The 21,686-nt window shown below is 44.4% G+C and overlaps 1 protein-coding gene across 1 annotated transcript in view; it reads left to right on the top strand.

Annotated features, from left to right (window-relative positions):
- The window catches only part of SPC24 (SPC24 component of NDC80 kinetochore complex), an 87,561-nt gene that overhangs the window by 22,642 nt on the left and 43,233 nt on the right, over positions 1-21,686 (top strand). The window contains exon 2 of the mRNA XM_078639996.1: positions 21,219-21,410. Coding sequence (XP_078496122.1) covers positions 21,251-21,410 — 160 coding nt within the window. The 5' untranslated portion in view covers positions 21,219-21,250. The remainder of the gene's footprint in view (positions 1-21,218; positions 21,411-21,686) is intronic.

Here is a 21,686-nt window from a genome sequence, read left to right as displayed (position 1 = left end):
AGCCATAGATGTGGAACCACTGTCAGCTTTGGATTCTCTCTCCCACCCCCTATTTGGACTTTGGACTGTAATGACATAAGTCACTGACATTAGACTATAATAGCTAGACCTCATGAGACATTGTTGTATATATTTAACTCTCATAAGTGACAGCGAAAGGTCCACTCCACCAACCTATTCGCTAGTGTCCAGGAGACTGGAGACCCACTCCCTCCCCCAACTCCACCCCAAGTCTCCCTTTTTCGAATGTTACAATATTATACAGTCATTATAGTGGTAGTTGAACAGGGAAAACTGGCATTCAGGGCAAAGCTAAGGCTCTCCTAGCATCCTTCTTAGCTGACAGAGAGCAGTCTGTGAAAATGGGGAGTTATTTCTCTCCTGATTTCACCTTGCCTTGTGGAGTTCCTCAGGGCTCCTCGCTAAGTCCGACACTTTTTAACATCTACGTGTCGGACTTGGCGAGGGTGATCAAGTCATTTGGCATTGGATTAACTTCATATGCCGATGACACCCAGCTAGTCCTGGCGATCAACAAAAATGGAGTAGCTGTGGCAGCTAATTTCCAGGAGGGCATGAGAGCTATCAGTACTTGGATGGATCAGAATTGTTTAAAGCTAAATTCTGACAAGACGGAGGTCATGGTATTTGGTGAGCTGACCCCGTCTTGGTCCCCAGTCTGGTGGCCTTCGGAGCTAGGAGCCCCACCCTTACCTGTAGCAAAAGTCAGAAATCTGGGAGTTCTATTTGACAATAGGCTAGCTTTTGTCAATCACGCTAATGCAGTGGTCTCAGCGTCCTTCTAAGAGACAAATCAAAATTTAAATTACGTAAAACCATGCTAGGGGGTCTTCATCAGGACGGGGGGAAGGAGAACGGGGCAATCAATCTGTATGGGGAAAAATTGAATCACCTAAATTAAGTCGCACCCGTATGACCTGTGCCACTATCTCAAATTAGATGGTTTTTCGTGTAAACCCGATACTAGTTTTTGCTCTGCAATGTATTCCGTTTTGTATATTAAGGTGTTTCCCTCCCTTCCTTAAAATGTTTTTAGAATTCTTTGGGATCCTTGGTGATCCATATTATTCAATTTTTCCCCATACAGATTGATTGCCCCGTTCTCCTTCCCCCCCGTCCTGATGAAGACCCCCTAGCAAGGTTTTAAGCACGCCTGCACCTACCTGGGTTGAAACGTCGACATTTTTCTTCTGTGTTCAGCCTCTTTTTTGAAATATAATTTGTGATTTTATGTTGAGGCATGATTACGTAATTTAAATTTTGATTTGTCTCTTTTCAGTATCTCTACTGCATTTGGGTATTAATGACCAATGTATATAATTTCCATACCTTCACTATCCCACCACTACCCTTCCTTGAACCCATCCCCCTGGGGCATTATATGCTTTTGACTGTGCATGGATTTAAAAAAAAAAGATTTTGTATACTACACATTGTGATTATAAACAATGCTGTTATAAGTATTTCTTGTATGAGCCTTTAATCTTGCAATTATTGATTGTTCATTTGGGACCACTTTGTTAGTACCGCATATCCGCCCAGGTCCCAGTGATTTTTTGTGTTAACCCGTGTTTCTACAGCGCTGCAGTGATGTAAGTCTTTGCTACTGGTCAAATCCACACAGCAGCGGAGTCGTGTCAGTTCTGCTAGGGCTTGCACCATGCAGTAGAGGATATGCATTGGTTCCGCTTGATCCACAAAGTCTGGCAAAGCACCTTAGGCTTCAGGGTCCAGGACTGGGATGGCACCACTTGGCTGGGAAGACTCGCAGATGGCTGAGTCCAGGTGCAGACGCAAGGTGGTTAAAAGCCTGTTATTTCACTGTGGCTTTAGATCAGTATCAGTAGGTCAGCCAACTAGCCCTTGGAGTCACTTCTGGGGTCAAGAGGTGCAGGTCTAGTCCTCCTCACCGATGCAAGAGGGCAGCAAGACCGCACAACAGGCCAGTAGTTCTTTCCGAGCAGCAGTCCTTGTCGCAGCACTGCTGTCCTTCTTACTGCCAGAGTATCCACCGTTCCAGAAGTTTACTGAAGCAGTGATATCTGAGGTCCTCTTGTATATTCAAGTGTGTCCTTGAAGTGTGGATACGCTTTTAGAGACATGCCTTTGAAGTGCACAGATGCCCTGCCTTCCTGGCCCTGACTCAGGCTACCAGCAGGCCTTTGCGTGAAGAGAGGACAGGGCCTATTCAGGTGCAAGTAAGGCTGGGCCCTGCTCCTCCCTCTCATCCTAACAGTCACATTTAAGCTTCCATTGTGTTTGCCTAGCAGGAATACAGAAAGCCCAACTGCCAACTACACCCAGTCATGTGACCAGAGACGGGCAGTGAGCACCAAATGGCTATGGCAAGAAAATGCCAGCATTCTAAAAGGGACTTTTTCAGGATTGTAATGTACAATACGACTTCACAGAAAGTTAGGGTTTTAAATTGGAGTTCCAGAGACATGAACATGAACCAGTTATGTCTTCCAGTTTGGAAATTACACTTCTAAAGTGTAATAAGGCAACTCCAAAACTATCATATTGGAGAAATTGGTCTTGCAGTAGTGAAAATTAATTTAAGAGTTTTTCAGTACCAGGACATGTAAAACTTAGAAGTACATGTCCAACTTTTTAAAGTATAATCTACACTGCCCTTGGGGCTGTCTAGTGTCTCCCTTAGGGGTGACTTAATATCAGTTCAAAAGGAAGGTTTGGATCTGGCAAAAAAAGGTTTTATTTTGGCAGGTCGAAATGGCAGTTTAAACTGCACACACAGGCTCAGAAATGCCTGACTCCTTAAGTGGGTAATACAATCGGTGCTGCAGGCCCACTAGTAGCATTTAATTGACAGTCCCTGGGTACCTGTAGGGCACTTTTCTAGATACTTTATAAGTAAATGAAATATGCTAATTGGGCAAAAGCAAATTGTTGGACTTGGCCCTTTTCTCCCAAACATTTTTCGCTTTTTGCCCCCTTAATTTGAAATGTCTCCCCCATGGTAATAAACCTGTATAGGCCATGTGTGGTGTGAGACACCTTGTTAATATGTAAAGCCGTGCAATGGTGTGAGCACTTGTAAATTTCCCCCATTGTAAAATGTACCCTGGTGAAATGCTGTGTTTTTTAAAATGGATGCCATGGCCATGGGTTTTGCCACCTGACTGCCGTAGGTCAGCGGTCTAGTTATTATTACCCAGCCACCCCTAGCTTTTGGAGGGAAAGCCTGGCACCCAGGGTACTCAACCCCTCCCCTTGAGCCAGTTTAGGCCAGCTTTGCCAACATTCTAGAAGGTTCTGGCACTGCCTGGGAGGAGGTTATAAGTAAGGGGGATGTGCCACCAGAGAGACACACAGAGCTGGGACAGGAACGTGAGGGAACCTGCTGCGAGGTGTTACCGCCACATGGGCCTGTGAGCTGGGCCCTGCACGCCTCAAACCCCCCCCCCTCTGCTGTCCCCCGGGCCCCTGACGAAGGAGGCCCCCCCCCCTGGGCCCTGACACTGTGGGGGCCCGTGAACCACGCCAGCGCTGCGCGAAAGAAGCGCCCAGGAGGTGAGGAGTGTGCCCCTGAGGCTGATGGTTGGGACTGTCTGTACCCCTAAGCGCTATAAACCTAAAGCGCTGTGCTGATCCCAGGGTTGCTGTCTTTCCTCAGATATTTGGCCCCTGGACTGCCTACCAAGCGTTGTGGGAAGAGAAGCGCTGGGGCTGTGTGGCCTGAAGGAACTGGGAGGGGAATAGCGCCACGGGAGCCTACCCCTTGTTTTGGCACGCTTGCCGTAATATAAATAATTAAATAAAAGGGAGCCTACCCCTTATTGCGGCCGTCCTCACCACCGCAGCCTGGGGAGTGTTGGCGCTGTCTTGCGCCGGTTGTACATAGCCAGAAATCACCGCAGCGGCCTGGTGCGATGTCAAGGAGACCCCCGCTGTTGTGGGCATCGGTGTGGCGGCCCCCGGTGCCAGGAGAGGGCCGCCGGAGTGAAGTGAGGGCCGCGCTAGGCCCTGAAGCCGGGGAAGCCAGCCTCGACCCGCCCACGTGACGGGGGCTCCCGGCCGCGTCATTGGCCGCGCCCTTGCCGCGCAGCCATTGGCCCTCGCGGCCGCACGCCTGAAAGGCCGCGCACGGATTGGCGGCCCAGCTGGGCAGCAGGAAGAGGCCCGGAAAGCCCGCGGAAGCTGCCGCAAAGCCCCGGGGTTCCCGTGAGGCAGAGGGAACCTGGGCGAAGCCGGCGGAGGTGTCGAGTGGCTGCGGGGCTCCCGTGGTGAAGAGGAGCCACGATTGTGCTGCCAGGGCCCGGGTGAAGCTGAAGCCGGCCGGAGGACTGCCCCGCCTGTCTGTGCTCCCGCGAGGAGGAGCAGCACCCGAGGAAGCCCCGGGTCCCCGTGGGAGAGAGAGGGACACGTTTGAGGAGCTAAGCTGTGTGCGGGGCTCCTGCGAGAGAGAGGGAAGCCCCGCTGTGCCACCGATACGGAGTGAGAGGGAGGAGGCATCGAGGCACGTGTCGGGGCCTGCCTCTCCCACCACCTTACGTGAAAGACCCTGAGGACCCCGCCGAAGGGGGTCAGAGCTCACAGGAGAAGACCGCGTGGAGCCTCCTGACCGGCCCCCTCGACAAAGGGGCCAGCAGTGTGGTGAGAGCCCGGAGCCAGGACATCCCAAGGGGCCCGATGAGTGGGGGCTCGGCTGCGTGGTGGTTGGGGGCTGGAGTCGGGGCACAGGGTCGGTGCCCGCCCCCCTTTCCTTGGGAGACTGTTGTTGGGCCCTGGTGGCCCTCGCAAGGCGACTGAACTGGGCCAGAGGCCGCCGCTCAAGTACTGAGCAACCATCTGTTGTGGGTCTACTGCTCCTCTAGAGGAGTGCTATTCACATGATGAGAGATTTGGGTTTACCCTAAGGAAAGATTTATTCCGGCACAGTGACCGGGTTATAGGAAATGGTTTATTATCCCTGCCCATGATTGGAGGTGTCCGGCCTGGGGTTCCCATGTTACCTTTGATGCCTAGCGTGTATGCCTAGGTTTTATTGAATACAAGGTGCCTACTTACCTGATGAGATGGTTATCTCCCCGGCCTTAGGTTGTGTTGCCGATGGCTAATGTTGCAGATGCTAAGGTATATGGATGTTTTCCCCCGAAGGGTTGATGATATGCTAGTCCGGGCCCAGTGTTATGCACCATATGTTGTTGATTCTCCTAAGGTGCTTAGGTGAAAGGAGTTCCTGCCCGACGTGTTATTCCAGGCCCATTGTTAGGCTCCATGCTAATGGGGAAGCCTTGATGTTTTTATTACAGGTGTCCCGCCTCAGGATTGAGACCGATCCCTAATGTTGATGCCCTCTTGCTTTCATGCAGGTCCCGGGCCGAGTAGTTATCCAGTACCGGTTGATTCCTGATATGCTGTTGAGGCCCTGTGTTCAATGAGTCTGTGCCTAAAGTTGGATACCCACAGGTTTAGGCATTACAAGTTCTGCCTAGTGTTTTATTCCCACAGGTGGATGGTGGAGTAAACCTTGATGTGCCTTCTATGACCGGTGTTTCTGCTTGATGTTAATGCTGGGTGATTCCTATTCTTTTTTCAGGAGACGCCAATGCCAGCTATATTGGGTTCTTACTCCTAACGTGTGATTTTATGCTTAATGGGCTTCCACACCAAGTGTCTTCTTCCCTCATATTGATGCCACTGACGTTACATGCCAAGTGCTAACCTTTTAATATTCAGCTGGACAATATGGACTTATTTACCGTTTCAGCCTTGTTCCCAATTACCTTGTAAATAATCGCCCCCCCCCCCCCCCCCCCACTCCCCCCTGGGTATATACTGCCCTGGCGCTCGCTGGCGCCTTGTTGTGATTACGGCCTATGTTATGTTTACCTTCGCAGGTTGGAGTCAATAGAGAACTTATTAATTTTCCAACTCAAGCTGGTGTTGTGCCTCTTTTGTGGTGTGCCTGGTGTGTCGTCTGTGGGTACTGCGTGAGTGCTTCACATGTCCTCCGAAGTTTGGCCTGCCCGCTTGGTTCAGTGCTACCCCCCTGGAGATTTGGTAACCCCATTTCTTACACAAATGTTATCATGTTTTAAGCTGAGAGCTCAAGCATGTTAGCACCGATTAGCAGTGGTAAAATGCGCAGGGTCCTAAGGCTGGCAAAAACCCAATGTCTGAAGGGGACAAGTTAGAGGGAAACTACGCCATGAATGTTGGGTAACACTTAACAATCCAGCTGTGAGACCCAGCTAATTGATTGTATACTAAATTTGTTTTTTCATAAATCCCTGAAATTCAGTGTGTTGCGTTGTTTATAAATTATTCTCATTATTCCAGTAACTCTGTCTCTCTATTTTTGGCTAACATTCTCTGTTGCTGTTCACACTTGCCCATCATATGTTCTGTATAGAATTCCTCATTCTACCATATGAGGTGCACTCTTCACAAGATTCTTGCTTATTAAAGCTCACGGTTAAACGCCAATCAAAATTAAGACCGTTTTTTTACACTCAATTTTTCTAAAACAAAACATATTTGCAAAGAAATAAATAGGATGGACTAGGGTTCTGATTGTTCTTGCATGCAAAGAAAAAACTTCCTTGTTTTTCAGAAATTGCGATGACACTTGGTAAAAATATTGTGTGCCGTTTACTAGTGCAGATTACTGAACGTCAACAGTCTGACCAGTCAGGGGCTGCCAGTTAGCAGAAGAGTGTGAATCAAACGCATGTATCATACAGAACAGACTGTCCTGTGTCAGTACAAGCTACAAATGCCACATTGCCGTAAATAACTGCCACCCATGTATCCTGCAGGGGCTCGCCCATGTCCATATGGCAGTCACCGGTCTGGCTTTTTCCTGCCCGCAGAAACACGGGCAGTAACCAAAAGTACCTTTCTGGCAAGCCTTGCACCAGCTGCAAGACATGAATAGACGGAGGGAAGCTGTTACCATGTCCGACCATCGCTCCTTCTGGCTGTCCGGAACAGCCCTGCACTTCTCCTAAAATCCAAAACAAGGGACTGTGACCAGGACTGATTTGCCAGGCCCATCGCTTTTAACCGAGGTGGGCCTCCTGCTATGCTCTGGGCTTCTCATAAATGGTCAATAGCTGTCTGTCAAAGGGCAACTTGGACAAAGCCCTATGCAGAATCAGAAGTCAATTAACTCTTCTAAATTCTGTGTGGCACACTAGAATTGGCTGAGATGGCTCAAATCCTGGGGCGCCTTACACATTAACTGTACTTCCCACTCCCAGCTGATTCATCAAATGTTTATTCATTCATGGGATTGGTTGACATTCGACTCTGATAAAAGTGTGGGAAATGATATCTGTTAAAAGATCAGTAACTGAGAGCAGGCTTAGTAAATGGAGCGTCAGTGTAAGTAGCGGGTAGAAGACCACCTTAGAGGGTATTAAAGGAAGTCTAAGCATGAAAAAGATTTAAGTTCAGAGCCGTTGCTCATTTGAACATACTCTGTAAAATATGGGACTTGTATTTCATTAGCTGAAGCTGTTGGAATGCCCAAACAGATTATTGCACACTTGTGCCTATATGGGTCAGTGGTGCTTGGATGTGAACCTCCCATCTCCTTCCTTGAAAACAAGAGCGCTCAATGGGAAAATGTACATCTACCTTGTGCCTGGAGGTGGAATTGGCGTTCAGTCTTTAGGAGAGAAGTTGGGACAACCACCACCACTGGTAACTTTCACACATTATTCCAATCCCCACGGCAAGCTTGGTTATCGGCTCTTGCTTCTAAGGGACCCAACCCAATACACTTCATGTGGGAGTAGCTAGAATTTGAGTCTGCAGTTATTGGTTATTTGCCTGACTGAGTCTGCAGTTCATACTCTGGACATTATCTCCTCTTGTATCCAAAGAACAATGATTTGCGAATGGTGGTCTTTTCCCAAAGAAAAAACGCTTGAGTGTAGCTCAGTTTTGCAAACAACGTGGACTAAATCTGCATGTTTTTTTCTGCAGTGCTGAGATGAGTGTACAAAGGAACAATAACAGGAGTAAGGTCTGTTAACCCAGCTGAGACCTGGCTCAATTTATATAAAAAACAATGTCTCAACTGGACAATATGTAAAAACAAGACCAGTTTAGAGTAGTGATGTCAATCGCAATTAGGGAGTGGAAAAAAGGAGAGGAAGACCACCACGTTGGTAAGGTAAGTGAAAATAAACTATAATTTCATGAGCAGTTAGGAAGCACTACAGTACATAAATACATAATGACAATAACACACAGGGTAAGCAATGGGCGTGTAAGTGAGAGAGTGGGGCGGCGCAGTGACAGAGGTTTGAAGCACAGCGTGAATGGCGAAAAAATTACAATAAAGTAAGTCGTCAAAGTTGCACGTTATATACAGTGTTTTTGGTATTCGGGTAAATAGATTGACCACAACAGCGCCTGGGTTCTAGGCTGAGTAGTCGACGGCGTTTCAACCTGAATTATTGCAGGTCATCATCAGGACAATGGCCATACAGTTTGGGGTAGTGCTTAAAAGAGGAATGATCCCAATATGACTCGTACAGGCGAAAAGGCTATAATTCTAAAAACCTCCCTGTCAATAAGTTGCTCTCAGTTGCTCTGCTGTTGTTTATCCTAATCATTTCCTAATACTGTTCTTTCATTTTTGCTTTTGAGGGGAACTGATCGCCCATTGGATTCTCCCATAGTTGCTGCATTTCAATGTTGGAAAATGTACCCTTGATGCCATGGAGCCATCCGATATTGCATGATCGGCCGGCCTCAATGACCTCCCTGAACGTCAGCGTAATTGGCCTGCTCAGGGGTGAACCATATTCTGCACCAACATGAAATAGAGCAACATTTTTCTATGTCTTCCAAAGATTTTCGAACTAGATTGTTGAGCAAAGGTTTGAGAGGTGCTTTGTTGGAGGCTTGTAATTAATCGAAATAACTTATTCTCTGTTGAGACGAGGGGCCAAATTCTCAAAGCCCCAGAGTTCTGACCCATATAAAAATGAACTCACTACTTTGGTATCATGGATCTGCAGTACCGGACTGATCATCTTTGTCAGTGAGGTTTTGCGTTCTTTTGCCCTTTGCACCTGCAAGCTGACGGTGATTTGAGGCCAAAATTTCGATTTGGGGCCTCTAACTCAATTTTGCTTATGACTCCTAGATAACTAAATATGTCTGTCTGTTTTCAAGGACTCACCTTCGAGTTTAATAGTGTCCCTGATTGATCGATGCTGATTAAAAGCCATACGTTTTGTTTTAGCAGTATTGATTACTAGCCCTCGTGTGCAGCAGAAGTCCTCGAATCAAGAAACTGCATGTTGCAAACCCAGACACTCATTTAAAAAAAAAAAAGGGAAAATAATTATGAGAGCCATGACACACCCCTGGCGTACCCTCTTTGACACTGTGAATCTATCAGTGACATTACCATGGGCGCCCTGATGGACTTGTGCAAAGCTGTCCTGAATCTGCAAAGTTGTCCTGAATCTGGATGATTAAAGACAACGGATCCGTGGACATTCTCAGATCCTGTAGTACTATCCATAGCTTTTTGCGTGAAACTAAGTCAAAAGCTGACTTAAGGTCTGGTCAACAAAGGCAACATACATGCTGCCCTTTCCTATTACAACTGTCCGCCAGTATATTAGCAAGAAATTGAATAATTGTTCAATGGTGCTAACGTGATTTCAAACCGGTCTGTAGAGGAGACAGAATTTCATTGGCAGTTATCCATTCCTGTACCTCTGCCAGTACTAGAAGAGCCACCACCTTTTGGATTGAATCTATTAGGCTTCTTGGCCTGTAGTTTCCTGGCGAGGATCGATTACCTTTTTTGAAGATGGGGATTATCTCAGCACCCCATCCCACCAGGAATCTGGTATGGGGCACCACGGCCTATAGCATTAGCTAATAATACATACCTTACAAGGTGGGTCTTACCCCCCCCCCCCCCCCCCCTAATTTACGGTCCTGCCATCGATTTTCATCCCAATCTTTTTTGGGCTCTGTGTTGGGCAGACTTATGATTTCCTCGCTTGTTGGATACAAATTGGGTTTTTAGTTTTATAACCTCTACAAGGAGCTTCTGTGCTTTTCTGCATTCTTTATTGTACCAGTGCTGCTGTAGCATGGGAGGGTTCCCTTTAAGGATAAAAAGGTCTGAGGACATAGCTTCTTAATTTGTTAAATAGTTTATTATGGACACCTGTTGTGGCTTCATATGTCGCTGTATTTGGCAGGTACACCTTTAGCTCCACTGACGCGAATTACGTCTCTACTTATGGAGGACAATATTTTGGGCTTTTCTACAACCTTAGTCCACTTGACACGTCTCGTGTCATTAGAAATCAGCAAGTCTCTGGTTGAAGTCAAAGTAGGAGGGGTTGTTCCCTTACTGGTTTTTAAATATTCAATTGCAAAACTTAGTGGGTTGTGGTCACTTTCTACTCTCTCAATTATTACTATATTGATGAGAGCAGACCACGGTTTCAAATCGATTAAAAGATGGTCAATACGACTAGCATGATGACCATTAATATAGGTTGTGGACACCTGCCTATCAGTTTGGATTGGATCTCCCATTGGCTGCCCCTCTCCAGGCAAAAAGCTTTGAGTTGTAGGGCTGCTTCTGTCCATCTTTTGATGGCTGCTAGTTCTAAGCTCGGGTTATACCAAAGCGCATCTTCCTGTTCATTTAGATTGTAGTTATCTGAGTCAAGAGGCTCGAAGGTTGTTAAAATCCCCGGCTATTACTAAAGATGTATCCAGAGAATTTCCTAATAGAGCGATAGCCATTATAGGTCTGGAAGTCTGTCCAACTCTTAATCCTCTTGCATATACATTGTAGATGTCTGTTAACACGTGGGCTGATCTGCAGACGAATGGCGAGAATTTCGATGACTTTGTGGGAAGAACCTATATCTTATAACCTATGACTTGCCTTATTCAAATTGTTAACCCTCCCGATGGCCCCCCCATCATACCACGGGCCGCCGGAGTGTAATAGTTCAGATACCCTAGGTGAAATAATGGATCTGTGGACCAGGTTTCTTGAAATAGGCAGATATCGTACTATTCAATGAAGCTGTGCCAATTTGAAGAAACACCCTTTGATCTAAGGCCGGAAATGTTCCAATACAAAAAAGATATGTGGGATACTGCAGGGGGCTGAAGTAAAGATGTTGGTTCGTGGATTCACAGGTAGAGAGGGTTTCTAAAAGAATGCATGATAATGGTTGATGATTGGTGACCCTTCCAGAGCATTCAGAGGTCATGACCTGATAGTACTCTTGCGAAGGTTTCCATAAAAGTCAATCTAATTCTTGTGACGGAGGTGCCCCGGTGGGTAGATAGGGTAAGTTATGCAGGCCAGACTGGGTTGACACTTCTGGGAGCCTGTATTTAAATTGAATGCTTATGTTGACTAGATGGAGGGCAACAAAACACAATAGATTATCAACTAGATCACTGTGGGAGAGTGTCACTTCAATACTATCCAAGTGAATGCCCTGATGAGTATATCTTTTTGCCCTAATTATGTCCTCCCTTATAATCGACCAATAGCCCCTCACATGTCGAATCCATTTTTTTTAATCAATGAGCCTTCATCTTTAGTTAGGCTAGGTGATGGTTTCAGTACGTTTATCAGATGCACTGTGCATGGTTGGTCTAAGACCCACGCAGTCTCTAGAGAGATTAGTTTTGGCCAAGTCGAGTAAGGGGGTGACCTTAATAGGAGCCCAGGAGCATAAAAGGAATTAACAGACCGAGTTTGTCCTGGAAATGTCCGTACTGGCTTGTTGGAATGCACGGCTAAATATCAATATGGGTGTTTATGTATGGGGAAGGAATCTGCATTGTGCCTTCAGGAGCTGCCCAAGGGAACCCTCTCTATACCCATCGACCTGTCTTTCATGGCACACCTAACTTCACTCAAGGAATGTACAATCTTTCAACTGATTCTTAATATGTAATGCATCGAGTAGTACATTGTTGAGGATGTCTGATAGGCTACTAACCATTGCTCTGAGGGCACTAACTTCCTGATTAAAATCCCTAATCCGTTTTTTGAGAAGCCTCTTCCAGGCGCGGACGGCCCGGGATTTTCTTGATAGTGCAGGTGTCAAAACTTAGTCTCCAGTGGTTGTGAACCTACGGCAAATGCAAGATGCTAACACCCGAGGGCACATGTTTAGCTTTGCACATGATTGTGGACATCAACACTTTGGTCCATCATCAGTAGATATACTTTTATTTCTGCGTGCCCGTGATTGACTTTCAAATCACATGTCTAAATCACACTTCCCTAATTTCAATGTAAAGACTTTATTTGGGTGTGTGTTTACAAACCAAATCAAGCAATGCAAATCCTTTGTTTAAGCGCATGTTGTAATTCACAGGCATTCATAATTAAAAGTAAAATGCACCGGCAAATCAAAGTTAAATACTTTAAGAATACCGCATTTATGGTTTATTTTGATTTGCCAGTGCAACATTACTTTCAATTCTTACTGCATCTGATTTAATTGCAAAACAAAGGCTTAAACAAAGGCTTTTAATTGCATGATTTCTTTGTAAATACATGCCTAAATAAACTCTTTCCATTGCAGTGATAGTAGTGTGATTTAAGCATGTGTGTTTGGGTGCAATCGCAATTAAAAATGTTTCACCAGCAAATCAGGGTACAAATAAACAATGATTTGCAAGTGCAACATTACTTTTAATTCTGATTTACTTAAAATATGTGTTTATAAAAGGCTTTACATCAGTTTTGCGTTTCAGGTTCGGACATGCACTCACATAAAGTTACTATGAAATACACAGAAGTGCGTGTTTATATTTATATTTCACCTTGACGTATTATTCTATTTCACCATGACGTATTATTCTATCATGCTTGTGCGCTTGATTTTTCAAGTGTCACATCCATCAAATTAAAGGCTGACCATCACATGGGAACAACAGTGACTGTTCTATGTAATATTAATAATATATATTCCCTTTATGTACCTTTTTATTAATCTCTTTCGTGTGATGGAACAAGAAATAAATAGTGGAAACAAACATTTTCAGTAGGAACATATACATGTACCATGCATGCAGGGAGACCACAGTAACAAAAAACAATTGCTTATTGTTAGACCTGGCATTCTTGGGGTAGTTTCCCCAGTCTTTTTGCCTCTACATCCTGTATTTTCGACTGTTATGATGGACTTCATTTTTGCTGGTTTAGATACTCTGAGTAACTTTACCACTGCTGATCAGTGCTAAAGTGCAAGTATCCCTGTGTAAATTGTATTTCTGATTGGTTATCCAGGATTAGCATATTTGATTTACGGATAAGTCCCTAGTAAAGTGCACTTGGTGTGCCCAGGGCCTGTAATTCAAATGCTACTAATGGGTCTACAGCACTGGTTGTGCCACCCACAAGATTTGCCCTGTTAACGTGTCTCAGGCCTGCCATTGCAGTGTCTGAGAGAGCAGTTTTAAAATACCATGTCGACCTGGCAAGTACACACACTTGCCAGGCCCTAACCTTTCCTTTTGCTACATATAAAGCCCCCCTAATGTAGGCTGAAGGTATCCCCATCAGCAGGGTGCAGTGTATTTGAAAGGTAGGACATGTACTGATGTGTTTTACATGTCCTGATAGTGAAATACTGCCAATTTCGATTTTCACTATTGTAAGGACTAGCTCTCCCATAGGTTATCATTGGGGCTGCCTTGTAACATTTTACAAGTGTAACTTTCAATTGGGAAGAGATGGAAATTTAGAGTTTGGGCTCCCTGAGCTCCGAATTAAAAAATACATCTTTTAGTGAGGCTGGTTTTTCAATTGTGTGTTTGAAAACGGCACTTTTAGAAAGTGGGCATTTTCTTGTTTAACCATTCTGTGCCTCTGCCTGCCTATGAAATCAACGGCTGGGTTGTCTGACCTTTGAGCTCTTGTGCATTCACTCTAGGCAGTCACACACAGGGAACTGAGGTGTGCCTTGCATATCCAGATGGCCCATCACCAAGCTGATGGAAAGGCTAGAGTGGTGATGCCTGAATAGGGCTGCACCTCTCCTCTCTGTGCTGTCTCCACCCCCCTGTAGTGTGTGAAGCCAGGTCAGAGCAAGGCAAGATCTGTGATCTACAAAGACTATCCTTTGAAGTATGCCTAAATCAAAGGCCAACAGATGTATAAGTATTGGACCTAAAACCCCAGACTTTTAGAACACTTCTGGATCAGGAGGACCCTGCCAAGAATAAGAGCTGTCAGGAGTACTGCCCCTCAGCTCTGTGTTGCTTTGCTGGATTGGCCAGCAGTTGCTGCTTTCATATTGGGCAGTGAAAAGGACTGGATTTTTACTTTGCTGTATTCTGATTGAGAAGACTCTCCAAGGGCTTGAGGTAGAGCTTGCCTCCTGTTAAGAAGTCTCAGGGATACAAAGACTTCACCTACAGCATCCTTGAACTCCACTGCTGGGAGTTCTTGCGTGCCTTGTTGTGCATATTCCGGTTCTGGGCCCTTGGAGAGTGTTCCTGCTGCAAAAAGCATCAAGAAGACATCAAAAGCGACGCATCGCCCTTCCAGCGCCTGGTTTTTCGATGCAGAAATGTCCATGCACCACCGCTGTGCAGCCGAAGAAATCGATGCACACACCTGTCAGCGGCCGGAGAAACTGCCACAGCTTGAGTTCAGTACACCTTTTCTCCGAGGTTTGAGACCCCCGCACTGAGTCGAACGCAGGCCCTGCTGTGCGGCTGAAAGAATAGTCACATCGTGGGACCAGGGCTGAAGAATTCACTGCAGCACCTGTTTCTCTGACTCATCACCGCAGACCAGAACCATCTTAGATTTTGATGCATCGCCCGCACGTGGACTCCGGGACCGACCCATCTTTGTGTTTTTTACGCTTCCCTCTTCTGCTGCTGTCTTTGACTTGTGGATTTTTGACACATTTGAGGTACATTGTGTAAAATCAAAGCATCCATAGAATTCTTTGGACCGAATTGCTTGAAACCTTGTAAGTCATTTTGCGTTTTGTATGTTGTATTTTTTTTATTTTTGTTTTGTTTAGATAAAGATTGTTTTTTTTTCAACTGATGAGGTGTCCATTTGTAATGTTTTTACTGTGTATCTGTGTGTGTTATGTACAAATACTTTACACATTGCCTCTGAGATCAGCCTGACTGTTTGTGCCAAGCTGCCCAAGGGGCTAAGCAGGGGTTATCTGAGTGTGTAACTCCTGTATCCTGACTAGGAGGAAGAGACCCTACTTGGACAAGGTGTATACCACTGCCAAGTAGAGACCCCCATTTCTAACACTATTCTAGATGTAGCTTTATCTCCCCCCTTGGTGGTAAAGTCTACCAACATGCTTAGGTCCACAAAAACCTCAAACTCCAATCCCCACAAGTAGCGATGAAAATGATTAATGCCCCACCAACACGCCAAAGATTTATGCTCCACCAAATATGAAGATTCGACAGCTCTGAGACTACAACTAGCAAAAGCCACATCTTCCTCTTTATTATTCCTTCTTTTTAACAACACTGCACTTAAACGGTACTGATTTGCACCCTTCACTACAATACAATATCTGGTATCAAAAGGCTTAAGGGATATAGCCCTGGCAGTGCAATTTTTAATTGTACTGTACTCCAGCATACATTGTTCACGGCAAACTAATTTTACCCCCTTTTTGAGTAAACCTCGCATTAAATGAGTTTTTCCACTCACGCGGAAATGGACCTGGAACAAAATTCCATTACTCATGAATGACCGGAACTGATCCTTATTCGCCAGAACTGGTGCATCCACAATAACCATCAGCAAGTTCTTTTTCGGTTCAACACAGCGTTCAGACAGTTTGTGACCCAAATATTTTACACTTGACACTACAAATTCACACACTTCTTCACCTTGTACGTAATGTCCTTCTCCTAAAATATTTTCTATCATAAAAACCTCTGCCTTCAGCATAAATTAATCATCTTGAAAACAAATCACTCCTCCTACGTCGCTTAACATCATATTCATCAATTGCAGAACACCGCAGAAGACGAAGTTAAGAACAATAGGCATTCTTTTGTAACAAAAAGCTCCTTCAGAAGTAACAAAAGATATGGAGTATCATCATGTAAAACAAGCTGACACCATATTTTGAATTCGGATTCTTCTGAAGTTACTAGTTAACATATGCTGCCCAACTCTTTCATTAGGATCTAGAGTAGTTTTCTTAGGAGTGGAAGGAGCTTGTCTGTCTTGAGAGCATCCCTAGAGAGAGCTTTGATGTAAGATGATGGTAAGGCATCATCTTTTCAAGAAGTGGCTTTAAGGAGTTGAGTATGTCAGCCAGATTGAGGCGATGTAGGGCTTTGAAGGGTGGCCTTTGTGGAGTTCTGCAGGAAAGGGGGGGGGGGGGTGTGTAAAAATTTTTTTTTTTAAATGATCCAGGCTTGGTATCACAGTCGGATCTTCTGGCTTTTTTTTTTTTTTAAAGTAAAGAAGAGGTTAACGGCATAGCCCATTTGTGTACAGTGAGCGGATCCAGCAGGATGCCTGATTCAGTGCTTGATTGTCTTGAACAGCATTTAGCTTCGGTTGGTGGTATCATTGATGGTATAGTACTGTGCTTTGGTTGATATGATGAGCTGTCCGTGTGTTGCACGGAGGGACTTCAGTATGCTACAGACTATTGAAGGCTCTAGCGTGGTACTGGAAAATAAAATGTATAACGGAGGCAGCATGTTAGGATTTATTTTAGAGCAGACAAAAGTAAATTGGCAAAGAGTAACAGAAAATTAAGGAGCCCTTACAAATATACAACTGTGTATTTAGTTCTTTGGAACTGCAGTAGTAAAATTGACATTGTGGCTTGGATTTCTAAAGTATATAGTGGAGGATTATTGTTTGGAAACTACTGAAGAATGGTTGTCTCCCTGAGAAAGTTGAAGGCTAGCCGATGAAATTGTTTCTAGAGGACTGGTTGTGTAAAGTGGATGCTCGAAAGGCCGCTCCGATTTCTTCTCGGTTGAGTGAGCACACAGGATGCCTGAGCACCCCCAGGGCCCACCTTGCCTACTCGGCCATTACTGACGCACATTTTTAACTGCAGGGACTGCAACATGCTTCTGAGGCAGGCTGAGTAGTCCTTTTGATGTGGAAATTAGCAAGGTGCTTCTATTACCTGATTACACAGGCAGTCAGACAAAAATGTAACTCTTTCAAGAGGTTAGCATATGGCTCGGTACATTCAGCCTCCGAAACATGTTTCTATTTCTGGCTTGATTAAAAATGTTGGATGGCATAAAGTTGCATTGAGCCTATGGATGCATGGGAAGGGCCAGATCAGTGGGTAGCGAACACCGAAAGAATAGACTTTGTGCTTTCAGACTGTGCACACAACAGCCCCCTCCCCATTCTTTATAGCGAAAGGCCCCAACAGTACAGGAACTAAGAACTAGCTTTTTTACTTTTATTTATTTTTTGATTAAATCGGTTTATTGGTATTTGTAAATGCAAAAACACATTAGGCACATCTGTACAGTCAAAGTACTTCTTCCATTTTGCATAGGTGGCAATACATCAACAGTACGATTCATCAAGAGCGCTATGCCAGTACAGGCTAATAGTTCGTGGACAGGATACAAGCGCCCAAGTGTGCCTTCTCGTTGATAAACAGGAGTTAATTCGCTCCATCCCTCTACAAGGAACTAGCTTATTTACTTTAATTTGTTTGGACTTAGGCATTTTACCATTGCCGTGGGGAAAGATTGTTGGAAGGAAGTCTTCTAAATCTGGTTTTAAAACACAAAAATAGTTGAAAACATATCAGTGAATTGATCAAACAGTATATCCTGAGCCCATTTCACCATCAATCAAAGTCCTTAACAAATCAAACACAAAAGGATCTTCTTTTTCTTCTTTTATTTCACAACACTTCTCCAAAGCAAAAGGTTCTAGCCGCCAACACGTGTTTAGTCTTTGAGTGGTGTAAGCCACAGACTACCTCAGGGCTAATAATATAGAAACTTTTTATATGACCAGCAACCTCCAAAGAGTAGCAATTAAATAGATTGCAAATTTCCAATAGTTTGTCAATATCTTATATCGCGACGGCAGTTGTGTAGGCTCTCCAAAAGTTGTCTTCTATTTTATTGAAGTTCATCAGTAACCCCATATAAACAGCATGGCACGATGCAGAGTTGCAGCGAAGTGGCATCTAGTCAATTGCATTTAAATTACCAGAATGATCTAGTTGGATGTACAACGAAAGGTCTGTGTGGAATGTGCAAGAACCTACTGAGCCTGTCTAGAATACTTTGACAGACAATAGTGGTTCAATCCACATATTTCGTGGGGGGAAAGAACTAGATGATGCTAGACAGGAAACAATAGAATGATATCCTCAGAAGAACGAACTACTTTGTGATTCCCTTGGGAAGAAGGGAGGCTATACTGAAATACTTTACAAGAATGGGAGCCATGCGCCACCCGAAGGTTCGGGAGACCTGCAAGTGGTGTAGAGAAACGGGTAACATGATGCACATTCTCTGGTCCTGCCCCAGGTTCAGCCTTTTTGGTAGACTGTGTTGAAAACTTCTGAAGAGATCACAGGGTCCTTATTGGAAGAGTGACTGGAAGTGATAATTCCTAGTAGACCATCAATACAATTGCATCCAAGCCGTACAACTGAATGCAAGGCGGGAATTTCCATGACCTATGGAGAAAGATTAACCAAATGTATAAGGAGGATTCCTATATGATCACTCATGACCTGCATACCAGGCTCAATATGTTCTTTTGCACAACACAGGTGTGTAACATTGCATGCATAGACTACCTAAGGAAAACTAGCTCTCCTCATTATCCTTTATAAAACGGCCTTGGACTGGAGCAGACATAATGCATGCATCCCCATTTGTCACAGATCGCTGCAAATACATAAAGCTGCATTCAAGGGGATGCTAAGGGAACCCATTCTTGCATACTCCACAGATGGTGAGAAACTGATGGAAGCGGAGCATGTGGACTATTGGGCATTTAAGGTTGTGATTAGAGTGATTTGCATAAGCACTGGATGTATTTTTTGCATGATTTTACACAGAACTAGAGGCATTAGAGCTTGTGATGCATCAAGAGGAACAGGTGATATTGGCCCCACATGAAGTGGACATCTAGATGACGAACGGAAAAGGCACACTTCTCTCTTAGAGAGGCTGAAGTATTCAGTCACTAAGAATGTGACCCGGCAACATACTGAAGGTGACACGACTGGCCAACAATTGACGAGACTGGTTGGATCCGGTGCATACCATTTCACTGTTCCTCTTCTGTGCTTGTCAATGGAGCTTCGGTATGCTCTCAGGCAGAAATTCATACTAACTCTGCCAGTTATGCTGCATTGGCAACCCCACAAAACGTACTGTGAATTGCTACAGGATAATATTCGAAAAACACCTTACCCCAAGGTATAAGGTAGTCACTCGAAGCATCCAGAACTCCTTTATGGCTCCCCTTAACACTAGTAAGGTCCGCATTGGGCAAAGCATTGGGAAACAATGCATTTGTTACAGAATTTCACTGAACTTGCATGGACACTAGCACAGAGGATATTCAATATGTACATGTTGGGTAAGCTTTTAGGTACAAGATTGAGTAATATCCTGCCTACTCTTGTTCACTCAGATCAAAGCTGGTTTATGCCAGCTACATGCACTTCCACCAACATCCGCAGATTATTTCAAATTTTGGATGAGACATTTTATCCTTACTCCATCTAGGGAAGGCTTTCGACACGCTTGGGTGTGATTTTTGTGACCCCGGTGCTCATTGCATGGGATGTGATGGTAACCTTCCTTCTTGGATTCAGCTATTTTATAATGAGCCCTCGGTGATAATTCATACGGTTGCATGAACAATTGCAGGAATACAAATTTTAGGAGATCGATTGTTAAAAATAATTGGCTTCACAGATATTCACTATAACCAAAACACATAGTTGGGTCAATTTGAAACTTGCTGCACTGGTGAGAGCGGTGCCACTAATTTGATGGCGTGAAACCTATTCTCCATCTATCCATAAAGTACTTCAAGCATTCTTAAAGGTGGGTGGTGCAAAGAAACTGGTCACTCAATTTTATAAATCCGCAAGGGCAATCAATGTTCACGGTTGAACTGAGTCTGCTGAAAACACAATGGGAGGTAGACCTGGAAGGCAGTTATCAGAGTGGGATAGGAAAATATTATTGAAACTCAGCTAAGGTCTCCGGGTGCTAACATTTAATTGCTAACATTAATTTATTTGCACCAGACATATGACACCCCAACGACTGCACAGGATGTACCTGGACATCTTGGGCGCTTGCTCCAGATGTGGGCATGAAGAGGTATTTTATTACTCAAAGTTTGGGATTAGCCTTCCCTCAAATCCTATTGGAATAGTGATTGACAAACTAGCCGCTCAAACATAACCTGTGCCACAGAGACCTATTTATGAGGATTATGCCACGACCCAAGAGTGATGTCAGCAAGAAGGTTCATAGTCTTGGCACTGCTGTTTTGCTGAGTGATTTTATTACAGTGAACTGGTGTTCCTCTAGAGCCCCAAAAGGTTTGTCTGGTAAAAGGATTGATAACATGTTCAACAGCTGAAATATGAGTTTGCAGTAATGTATAGGGAAGGCAGAGGTGCAACAAAAGTTTTGAAGTGGTGGAATGACTCGCGAATCAAATATCATCCTGAATATCCATGTTTCACAATTTGAAGTGATTTATTAATTATCCATATATTGGTAGACCATATAACTACATTCTCCTAAACGTACCTAAACATATTGATATTGTTGGGGACCCATAATACATGAATTGTACGCCCCAGATTGTTATCCTTGAGTTTGCTCTCCTCTTCACCAGCAAACGCTGGGGATTTACCCAGTAAAGCGTAAACACCAGCATGACGCAGCTTTTAAAAAATATTTACCTGTTCTATATGTAATGCTATGGACTTGCTGGCATAAGTGATGCAGTAACAGCCAGAAAGATGCAATTGTAGGTAAACTTTTGTTCTTTTTACTTAACCATTAAGGGCTGAGAGATCCGTGATTAAATCTATTTGGACAATGAAAGAATCCTTCGTTAGGTTATTTATCTGTGTAAAACCAGTAAAGATGTTTTTAAAAAAAAGAGCAGATCCATACATATTTACAAATGGTAATCGTTTCTCTTTTCTTCCCAGTTCTCATTTGGGGAATTATTTTGAAAGAAAACATGTTTGCTGAACAGATGAAAGAAATGCTGGAGGTCGGCCATGAGGTCACCAAGATGCTCAACGTTGAAAATAATACTATAAAGAGAACCTTTGATATGCAGGCTATGACCTTGGACAAGCTATTGGAGACTGAAGCATCCGCAGCCGATATTGTGAAAGGTACCTAGTGTTTGCTCTTCATTTATGCCTTCTGAGGAACATGGACCATTGTGGAGGGCGAATTTGGGGCATTAGGCTTAACATGGGCCATTGTGTATGGTGAATTTGGGGCATTGGGCATAACTTGGGCCATTGTGTATGGTGAATTTGGGGCATTAGGCATTTTTCTGTTTGTCCAGCTTCAATGATAGGGATGAGTGTTTCCTATGACCTCTTTACCAATACTTCCAAAAAATGGATGTTATTTTGGTGTCTGATCAAGCAGCTACCACAGTT

This window comes from Lissotriton helveticus, chromosome 1_1 (assembly GCF_964261635.1).
Source record: "Lissotriton helveticus chromosome 1_1, aLisHel1.1, whole genome shotgun sequence".
NCBI classification, from domain to species: Eukaryota; Metazoa; Chordata; class Amphibia; order Caudata; family Salamandridae; genus Lissotriton; species Lissotriton helveticus.
The sequence above is the reverse complement of the archived record's forward strand: the minus strand, read 5'-3'. Positions and strand labels throughout refer to the sequence as shown.